The sequence below is a fragment of the Watersipora subatra genome, chromosome 3 (genome assembly GCF_963576615.1).
Source record: "Watersipora subatra chromosome 3, tzWatSuba1.1, whole genome shotgun sequence".
NCBI lineage: Eukaryota > Metazoa > Bryozoa > Gymnolaemata > Cheilostomatida > Watersiporidae > Watersipora > Watersipora subatra.
The window spans coordinates 65598959-65610550 of NC_088710.1; the positions used below are offsets into that span (position 1 = coordinate 65598959).

The 11592-nt window shown below is 39.5% G+C and overlaps 1 protein-coding gene across 1 annotated transcript; it reads right to left on the bottom strand.

Annotated features, from left to right (window-relative positions):
• Positions 1-252: 252 nt before the first annotated feature.
• LOC137390885 (uncharacterized) lies at positions 253-786 on the bottom strand. Its single transcript, XM_068077201.1, has one exon. It carries the CDS (start codon positions 784-786, stop codon positions 253-255), a length of 534 nt encoding a protein of 177 aa, XP_067933302.1.
• Between the last annotated feature and the right edge of the window lie 10806 nt (positions 787-11592).

Here is an 11592-nt window from a genome sequence, read left to right on the forward strand (position 1 = left end):
GTCTAGGATAGCTACTGTGTTAGCAGAAGTCTGGTTCTTCGTGGTTTCATGAACCTCAATCAAACGACTATAGTAGTCTACAATCAGAAGGTAGACCTTCCTGTCTAATTCAAACAGATCCATTCCGAGTCTCTCCTATCGGTGATCAGGGAAAGAACAGGGTGTCAGTGTCTCTCTTCGAGTACGAAAAACTTGTTGGCAGATGTTACATTGACGAACTACCGCTTCTATGTCGCCACTCATACCTGGCCACTATATATCTCTCCTTGCTCTCGCTCTACATCTTGCTATTCCCTGATGGCCCTCGTGTACGAGATTGAGCATCTCTAGCTGAAGACCGCCAGGTATTACAAGTCTCCCATCATAGAACAACACTTCCTTATCTACAGTCAGATGGCCCCGATGATCAAAATAAGATGTAAGTGATTGATTTTCACTTTTGTAGGCTGGCCAGCCATGTTGACAGAATTCTATTACATTCCGCAGGATTGGGTCATCATTTTGAGCATCCCGTATGCGATTCACACATGAGTGCTTTGGTATGAACACCTTATTGAAGTATTTGACTTCATCAATGAACTGCTCCTCGCTAACAGTAGACAGCGCTCCATTGGTTCTTGATAGATAGTCTCCTACATGGCGTTTTGACTCTGGAAAATAAGTAACTGTGGGAGAATACTTCATCAGACAAAGATGAAATCGAAGAACACGAGCCGGCATACCCGCAAGATTCCGCGAATTGAGCAGCGTGACTAGAGGCTTGTGGTCTACCTCTACAGTAAACATTAGTGCTGGTTGAATCGTTCACAGCCCCACGCTACTGCCAGCGCCTCTTTCTCGATGACTGCATATCTTCCTTCAACCTCCGTTAAGGACCTTGAAGCAAAGCTGACTGGTCCTCGTGTACCATCAGTTTGAATCTGAAACAAGGCCACTCCTACACCGCTGTTACACGCATCTGTGGCAAGTACTGTTTCGAGTTTTGGGTCATACGGAGCAAGAACTTTGTCAGAAGCCAGTATTCCTTTCAGTTTTGCGAATGCGTCCTGCTGGGCCTTGCCCCAGACCTACTCTCGGTTCTCTCAGAGTAACTGACGAATCGGTGCCGTGAGCTCCACTAGATTAGGGATGAGCTTCATTAGCTGATTCAACATACCGTTTAGGCGTCTGATGTCTGATTGGTTCTGAGGTTCAGGAAATTTAAAAATGGCCTTGGTCTTTTCTGTGTCAGGGTGTATGCCCTCTCCATCTATGATATGTCTAAGAAATTTGACCGATGTCTGCCTAAATAAACACTTTTTTCTATTGAGAGTCATGCCTGAGTGAGCGATACGATCAAGAACCTTCCTGAAACAGTCGTCGTGGATTTCCCTAGTAGCAGCATAGATCAGAATGTCATTCATGTGAATTATTACCCCCTTGATATCACTTAGTAGTTCATTCACATATTGCTGAAAAGCCTCTGGTGCGGCTGAAATTCCAAATGGCAGTCTGTTGAATGCATATCTATCAGACAGTGTGAGGAAAGTGGTCAGCAATCGAGAGTGTTTTGTGAGGTTGATTTGATGATACCCAGAATTGGCATCCAAACGAGAAAAAACCTTACTCTGTGCAAGTTTGGCCAGGCTGTCCTCGACACACGCAGTTGGATAAATCTCTCGCCTACCTGATTGATTTAGGTGGGACAGATCCACACATATGCGCTGGATTCATCTGGTATTGGTACCGGCACCATTCCACTACACCATTCCGTGGCTTCCTTTACCGAGGATATAACGCCGATTTTCACCATCTCCTGGAGTTAATCTTTAACCTTCGGTAAAAGAGGCTGTGGTACAGAGCGGGCGGTGTATATACACATAGGTCGGGTATCTTCTTTAAGACTTATTTCGTAAGAGTAGTCCTTGACAAACCCCAGTCCGTTGAAGACTGTAGGGTATTGCTGATATATTGTCTCTATGCCTGTCTCAACCTGGTAAACATTGTATGTTAGCAGCCCAAGGTTTTTGCAGGCCTCCCTATTCAGTAGGTTGGTGTTCTGGTTAGCTATTACATAAATAGTCTCGTTGGTAGATTTTCTACCATATCTGAGGCACGCTGTAAAAGTTCCTAAGCAAATTAATACTGTGATTTCAAGGACCACGAAGACGAGACCGGGCTTGGTCTAGATTGACCCTTTGAACCATGGGCTCCGTAATTTTCATAACTGAAGCATCTGCGCCAGAATTGAGCTTAAATTTCTGTGGTGTCTTATTAACTTCTATAGTAGCTGACCATCCTGGATAGTTGTGGACAGTATTAATCTTGAGGTCCTCGCAGATCAGAGTTTCTTCTGCGGGGCCATCAGACTCTGTTTCAGCCAAATTGACTCGCTTGGAATAGATCTCTGATCTGCAAGCCTTTCCCAGTGGCCAACTTTGTTGCATTCCTTGCACCTATCTGACCGATCTGGGCATTGAGACCTTGGATGTGTTATTCCTCCACAGTAGCCACATGTGCCTGACTTGCCAACACTTGGTTTACCTACATGGGCTGGTTTTTGTCATCGTGATGACCGGGAGACGGCTTCGACTGGTTTAGTTGGCAAGTCAGAGGTGAGTGTTTGTGAGCTGATATCTTTCATCCCCCTGCCAGCCAATTCTAGTGATCTGCAGATTTTTACAGCCTCTTCCAGTGTAAGATTATTCCCGAAGGCTATCAGCTTTTTCCTAGTACAGTTTTCCCGGCTGTGTAGAACAATCCTTTCGCGAATGAGGTCTGATTCTACATAACCAAATTGGCATTTCTGAGCCTTTTGATGCAACTCAAGATAAATTGCCTCAAATGAGTGTCCTTCAGTATGTGATTTAGAGTTGAATAAATATCGATCATGGATGACATTGTGTTCTCCGACACAGTATACGTGTAAGATTTTAAGAATATCGTCCACTTTACATGAATCTTCCTCATATTGTGGGCTTGTTTTAATGATTCTAGCCGCTTCAACGCCTACGCAATGTTCTGGCATAGCCACTTGGTATTCATTTAGTTGTTTGTTTAGCTCGGTTAGTATATAAAACATTTTCCAGCTTGACACAAATGACCTGTAACTTCCTCCTTGTCTTGCAGTAAATAAATTGCAGCAGGCTGCTGTATGGCAGGTTGATATACTGTTGACATGTTGCAGGTCGACTCAAAGCTCACAAAAACAGTTTGGTCAGTTGCTATATCTTCGGTACTTGAGTTAAAAATTGGCTCTCTGGTTCAACAGAAATCACTGGACATGGGAATCACCAATCCAACTCGCTGCCACCATGTAGTATTATTGCGTTTGGCTAAAGGTAAAGTTGAAGAGTTGTGGTTTTATTCGTAGTTTATTGCCTTAACTTGCGCCCAGAATGATCAACGATGTCAAGGACAAAACTACGTAACATAAAATAAGCAAGGAAAGACAACACTTAAAGTAAAGCCAGCCCAGTTCCACTGCAATAATAATGCCATAAGCTATAGTAATAGTGATAACTCGTCAGAATTGTTAGCGAATCCAGCGGTTAAGCTAGCGGTAGAAAATGAACAAACTGCAGTGTTGTTATCATCATTAGTAGTGGTGTTGGAGATTGCTAGTGCACCTATACAAATAGGCAAAAAATAATGCAATGCCAAGCATGCTGGGTGCAATTAAAAGCAAAATGTTGGAAAAGGTCACAAACTGTAGTGAACCACTGAAAGGAGCTGCAGATTATAAAGCAGGGCATATTATATAACGCATACGATGACAGTACATAATATATACTGGGACTACAAAAACCTACTATAAACTACTACGATGAAACAAACAGATGATAAGTCTCTACTCTTACTTGTTTGCAGTTCTGTTGTAGTGATTGTCGGCTCAGGCGTGGTTGTTGTTGGCTCAGGTGTGGTTGTAGTAGTTGTTGGCTCAGGTATGGTTGTAGCAGGTGTTGGCTCAGGTATGGTTGTAGTAGGTGTCGGCTCAGGTGTGGTTGTGGTAGTTGTCAGCTCAGGTGTGGTTTGTGTAGTTGTCAGTTCGGCTGTTGTAGTAGTAGTAACTGTTGTGAAGGTAGGAGGCGCTGAAAAGTACAAATATAGGTAAAAGCAGTTTATCATACATGTAGAATAATTTATCTCCTGAGCAAGTGAGTTCTATGGCTGGAAGCTACCACTCAAGTGTTGTATAGCAGCTGCTTTTACTTCACATTTGGATGGATAAATATTGGCTGCTATCCTGCACCATTGTAACATGAAAAGTGAGAAACAAGTTTACTACTATCTGGAGAAGGAGTGTATACCTATGTTGACTTGATCAGGCTGCCGCTACTAACAGAATTCATTTGCTTATGAATTATATTTCTACACACCTACTTTTTCTACATCGAGTCATATACTTTTAATTATTCATTATAAAATGTACTTTGGTCAGTGTGTTTTTATTAAATTGTTACAACCAGTAAAGATAATTGCACTTGAATTTACCTGCTTCATAGAAATGATAATATAGAGTTATTAAGTATATTGAGTTAGCATATTACATGTCTGAATTAGCAAATAACATCAGCTATTTATCGAGCCCGTTACAAGTCTAAGGGAAGTAAAGATTTAATTTTAGGCCGAATAAGCATGATCTCATTGCTAACTGATGAGTTGTTAGTTATTTTAGGGAGGCTTTTGTGCATCCATAACGCACAACGAATACATGTGTCCCGTCCTCTACAATAAAAGCATTCACATATTTTCTAAATTTTTCAATCAGTCGTTAGCAGTCCCTACCTTTAGCCATAACAGCATAAATGGCATACTCATATCCTCTTATGTACATTGTGTATCCTATCACCTCATCAATATCTGTTGCACCAAGGTAAACATATGGATTGTCACCAACTAAAATGCAAAGAGATTCCTGATGCAATCTGATTGAACCAAAACTAATTTCAAAGTGCCAAGGTTTAGTTTTGCGTAGTCCTTTGTGTTTCATATATTAGTTAATAAGCATTAAGATGATAGAGAGTCAAAGTTGTAAAAGACAATTTGCAAACTTACTGTCTCCAACACCAACTCTTCCTATGACAAGAGATGACCGGTTGGTGCTATAGAACCCCAGGACATCTCCTTCGTTCACTGAGACCGGCTGAGGTAAAGAAATCTGTAAGCGATAAGCAAACCATCTTTACATAACTCTCAGGCTTTAATTTAGACACACTCCTAAAATACAACGAAGGAAATAAGGCACTAATCACCGTGAAACTATCATTCATGTATGATCAGCAAGAATGCAACATAAAAACAAACACTTAGCTGATACAGACCACAACTGGGCCACGAATCAATGGTGTGTAAGCTATGCTGTATATTTTCATGTAGCATCTAGGTACCCCACAGCCTGATAATTCTCGTCTATATATGCCAATCTCTATAGGGATAGTTTCTCTCGCATCAAACCTGAAACGTGAGTAAACTGAAACTGAACTGTAATAGTAACTAATATGAGTTAACTACTGGCATACCATGTATAGAGGAAGAACTTGGTAGTTGTCTCTGCAAAGTTTTAACTTACTGTCAGCATAGACATTGGTCAGCTGTTAACACAGACATTGAACAGCTGTTAATATACACATTGAATAACTATTTGCATAGACACTGGTCAGCAGTTAACATAGACGTTGATAAGATGTTAACATAGACATTGAACATCTGTTAATGTACACATTTAATAACTTTTAGAATAGACATTGGTCAGCAATTAACATAGACATTGATAAGATGTATGTGTTTGTGTATGTGTGTGTGTTGCGGTGTTAGGTGTGTGTGGTGTGCGTGTGTAATCATTGATAAGCTGTTACCTTGAACATTCAAAAGCTATTAATGTATACATACTAGAAATTCCACTGTCATACAGCACATGACCAAAGTGATATTGGAAATAAGAAAGGGTACTGTCGGTTGAGAAATACAATATTAGCAGTTAAGTCAAATGACACTGCAGTGCAATAGGAGAACTGCAATGGTAGCTGCAATGGTAGCTGTAATGTACTGGGTGTTATTATGTACAACAAACAGCAATAATGAAAGGAAAAGATTATATGTTTATATGTCTCTCCTGCAATAGGAGAAGTGCAATATTAGAAGTAAAATGGCAAGCTGCTGTGTGATATACACAGTTTGACAGTTGGTTGTGTTGAATGCAGAATGGTTTTGACAGCGATCTGTAACCAAAGTGAAGAAATGGGTCATGATCGCAGAAACCATGGTTAAGTCGGGTGTGTGAGATTTAGAGTTATCTACACTAGCAGAAGGAGAAAATTCTCAGTTATTTTGCAAAAAAAATTCGATTCCAGCTTAATTACTGCAGATTTTATGGTCAATAAACTGAATGCATGTCTACCATTAGTGCAAAAACATAATTCTGAAAAAACTGGTGTTAAAGTTTGAGAAACGAAAACCCATAAAATGTAAACAATTTTGTTTACATTTCAAAACGTCATAGCAACCAATGTCAAGAAGTTGTGATATTAATTTAGATTTCTGAATTTATATCCAAAAAATTATGCTGAATTTAAAAATTTAAACAGATTATAGTTGGTTGTCATAGACATAGCTGTATATCTATAAGAAAATGTAGGCCTATTACTTAATTTTGCAGATATTAAAAACGGCTTGGCACTACCACGATATTGGGCACAATCTATATATCGACATAATATTATCAACAAAATCTTTAGAAAAATAATAACAGTAACATATTGTACACCATCGGTCACTATATACTTTGATCTTGTAAATTGAAATGATTATTCATATAATTAAATCTTATAATAATCTTATAAAATCGAATAATTAAATCGAATAATAAAATCGGCAAAAAAGAAACGATAAACTTTCAGCACTTTTACGTTAATTACAGAAGCCTTCGGCAATTGGACAATGCCATAGACTGGTGAGATGTGCACGTTTTTCTTGTGAAATGCGCTTGGCTTAACAGTTCTACTATCCGTCGCATGGCTTTATTGGGGTTTTGTTTGCTGGTCTCAATTTTGACTAAAAAAGGCTTGTCAGGTTTTAATGGCAATTTTAGGCCAAATAAATCTGTCTAGTTATGTATGTATTATCCGATCAGATAGGTAAGTTTTAGGATATTGTCTCAGCTTTTCAAAGGCTTGGTAACATATTTAAATAGGTTTATATGTGTTTTGTATCATTATTACTCTTAAACGACTCTATACAGAAAAATGGTTAAGTTTTTTGATGGGAATTCGGTACAAGGGTTTGGTAATGACCGTTGACGGATAATCCTTCGGGAGTTGTGTGCACATATGCATTTATCATAAAGCTCCCAAACACTCGATTTGGTCGTGGGCCAATCTACTGGTATATTAATAAACTGGCATACAAAATAATAAGAAAAACAAAGGAAACAGCCAAACAATGTTTGAGAATTGTTAAAAAATATAAACTTACCCTATCTCTATGACATGTCCATCCCTTCGCATCTCTAGAGCAGTCAATACCATTGAGACGAGAGCGAATGGATGAAACTCCTCATTAGCGAAGTTATTGAAGACTATGTCTGGGTGGCCTATGACTATCTCTACCAAAATAGATAACATGGAGCTTATTGTGAAATGGGAGAGTATCATTTAACACTATACTGATCAAGTTCAAATATCTTCGTACTTACCTGCACGAATAATGCCAACAATGTACACAAAAGCTGAAGCTTTTGTCTCAGCAGTTCACTTATATAGTAATAAGTGTGAAAGCAAAAAGCTAGAGGGTGTTTGCACAACAGCGCTACAACATGCCTGAAAAATAAGCCAAAGGTCGCTATGACTAAATAACATGCAATGTAGGCCACCATCTAAACACCAAGAAAACAGGTAATCTGTTAAGTCTACCATAAAAGCTAGCAGATATACTGGCAAGTACATGAAGGTATTCTGCCGACAACAAGTTCTACCAGGTATACTGCTCTGCTAAGCTCATGTATGACATTATCAGATATAAATAACTTTCACAACTGTTGGCTGCTTGAATAGACAGTGGTAAACATCCCTATTACAGTGTTTATTCACTATTGACAACAAAATGTTCTAGCTTTATTGAACTGGGTGGAATTAATGGAAAACAAGCTTGATATAAGACAAGCATACATATCCTACCAAGCATAAGTTTAAATATACACTATATGTTTGTAACAAATACCAAGCTGCCAATGAAATTCATATTCTAATGAAATGCATGCAACTCACAACACTTACTGTACAAGATATATTCTAACATCAATGTTAGCCTTAAACAATATACTTATGTTAGTAAAACACACAATGCTGCGAGACAAGATATTATCTGAGCCATCAGGTGTAGTGGTGGTTGACCCTAGTGTCACAATAAGCAGCGGTACACACATAAGTAAAAGGAGGTGGGCAGAGCAGGACAACATATGTGGTACAACATATAGCAACAGTTCAAAGGGGTGACAAACAGATGAATCGTATAGGCTGATACACAGTGATATTTTGTACACAGTGCAAGGGAACTGGTGTGGTGGACCCGGTGGCGATGATAACAAAATGGCATTGTTAGACTATGTTTGCAAGTGACACGTACCTCCATCTAAGGGTGCAGTAGAGATGACACTGCTGGTGGTCATGACAGTCGATGCAGACGGTATCGTAGTATTGCTACTACCATCATCCTCCTTCATTTCTGGAATGTCATTAATAAAACTAATCACAGAATTACTGGGCACTACTAGAGATTTGGGCTCAAAAAAAGGTTTTTAATCTAATGGTTCAGCACACAGGCCTAACTACTTTACCATACTGCTCATAACACTAGTGAGTTATGGAGCCCAACGGCAGTGCCTGTTGCACAGTAGTTCTAAAGTTTGAACAGTGCATAGCCATGTGCTGAGCCCAAATCCCACTCAAGTCCCTCTGGAGTAAAAAATCATCTGATCTTGAAAAGATTTACAGCTTACAAGAAAGTCAAATTAATCTAATGCCACTGCCAATAAATAAGCCAAATAATATGTATACAAGTTAACAGCTAACATGAGGTTTACATATGTCTGCTAAAACCTCAATATATGTCATGCAGTAGCACAGATGGCAGTATGATAAAATACAACTAGTACAGAGATACGAAATAGCTATACTCAGTCTCAAGGTCTGAAGTTTGTGAGTGACTGAGAGCAAGTAAGCTATGTACTGACAGGTTTTACTAACCCAAACGTTCAGTTCATTCGGCTAAGTAAGCTATGTACTGACAGGTTTTACTAACCCAAACGTTCAGTTCATTTGGCTATTTCCTTTCAACGCATGAGAAAAGTTGCAATGCAGCAATACAGTTACGAACCTAATGAACCTATGAGAATCACCGAGCTGTTAGAAAGTACATGTATAATTATAAGTTGAAGGTTCTAAGATGCTCAAAGGAAAAGACTGTCGTGAATACCAACCATCAGATGCGAAGACAGCGATGGCTAGCTGGTGGGAGTTGCCTATCCTGGAGTAGTCATTATACGGCCTTCCTAGTTGAGGTAGATCGGATGCTCCTTTTCTTTGGTAAACTACCTCTCCCTCACCACTGACTCTCTGCCAGCCTATAGGAAAGCCTCTGGCCTCCTCATCCGTAACGGTCACTCCAAGCAAATCATTATCAAAGATTTCTGCATTCCAGACAGTCTGCAAACATGCGAAGAATAGCTATTACAAAATAGCTGAAAGATTCAGCGATTATTTTGATAGACTAGAAAATAAAAAAGATAAGATAACGTCAAAAAACCAAACTACATGTATCACCACAGTTTATCAACAATACAAAGTGATATGTATGCACTACTACAAAAGTTGAGTTTTGTTCTTGCCTGGACAGGTGCAGCTAGTGTCTATGAATAGCTTAGAATGAGTCATCCCCTATCTTTTGCTTACCTACCAGCTGGTCAGCCGGCCTCAGTCAGTATTGAGTAGACTAGTGTTAACTCTGGTTCAGTTGCTGATAAAGCTGTTTAATTGAAATGTTACATTTTTTTATTGCTTCTCATTACAAGATGTAACAGCTGGTGTCAGAAGTAGGATAAAGAAACCTTACCTACAAACTACAGTCAACTAACATTGGATTATATTTAGCTGTCAGCAAGTGACAATATGGATGAGAATGTAGAAGCAGTTCTAGAAGCAATGCAACAGCAGCAGCAGCTTCAACAGCCATTTATGCAATTGCTCAAAGTCAACAAATGGAGCAACAGAACACAACCAAAATCATCACCAATACCAAAGTATGAGCCATTTGATAGAGAAGCAGAGAATTGGGATGTTTATATAGAGTGATTTTACCAACATTTCTCGGTATATAATATGACAGAAGATGGCCGAAAGCGTGCATGTTTGCTGTCATGGTAGGACCAACTATTTATGAACTACTAAAAATCTATTTGGTTCAGAAAATACCGCTACTAAATCAAGAAATGAACTAACAGGCGAACTCACAAGCCATTTTAAAGATACTACTCATGTTCAGGCTGCTCGATATACGTTCTATCAATGCAAAATGAAGCCAGCACAAACCTATGCAGACTGGGCCGCTGAACATTGTGGTTCAGCTTGAGACTGCCACTTTACATGCAAAAGTGGCAGCTGTAAGCAAAGTTACATTGAGATGATACGTGACATGGTAATCAAAGAAACCGTGCATCCGGATGTTCGACGACAATGTCTCCTTGAACCTGACGCTACACTAAAAGATATTCTTAAGAAAACTTCAATGTATGTGAGAACCACAGAAACTGAGAAAATAATCTCAGGTGAGCCTAATAAGGTGTCTCAAGCTTCCGTAAGCAATATGACAGGTGAGTATCAGCAGAAGTGAACCCAACACAAAGGTCAAGGACAACCAAATGAAAACAGCGCAACAGGTCATGTCCTGATTGCTATGTATAACATGATAGAAAACATTGTCCTAAAAGACACCTTGCATGCAGAGACTGCCAACATTATGGGCACATAAGCTCTGTCTGCCAGTCTGAAAAACAAATGGGTCTCTCCGCAGAGCAACTATTGACTAATGCTGTGAGTGAGTCTGTGTTTAGTGTGTTTGAGCGAGTTGGTAAGCAGATTTGGATGGACACAGAAGTCGATGGTCGGACAGCTACATTACATTTCATTATGACACTGGTGCTATGTGCTCTGTGGTTAGCCTAGAAGGTTACAGACAACTTGATTCACCTCCACTCACTGCTGTGGCCACATGCTTGGAAGGCTATGGAAACCGTCAATTTCCCGTTAAAGGTGACTGCACTGTTGATGTGAAAGTAGGGCAAAAACATAAGACTGGTCTCGGTTACTTGTTGCTGACACCAATGATGGCACCAATATTTTTAGACTAGATTGAAGTGACACATTTGGCTTATCTGAATAGGGTTTAGCTGCACAAAATCACGATCATCACACGCGAGCTGTTACTGCCCAATCATTAGGACACCGAAGAGTTTTTGAGCTCTCTGCTAAATATCCTGATGTCTTCAAGGATGGATTAGGCTTATGCACTAAAAAAAATATCTATTCACCAAAAGCCTGATGCAAAGCTTGCATTCTTCAA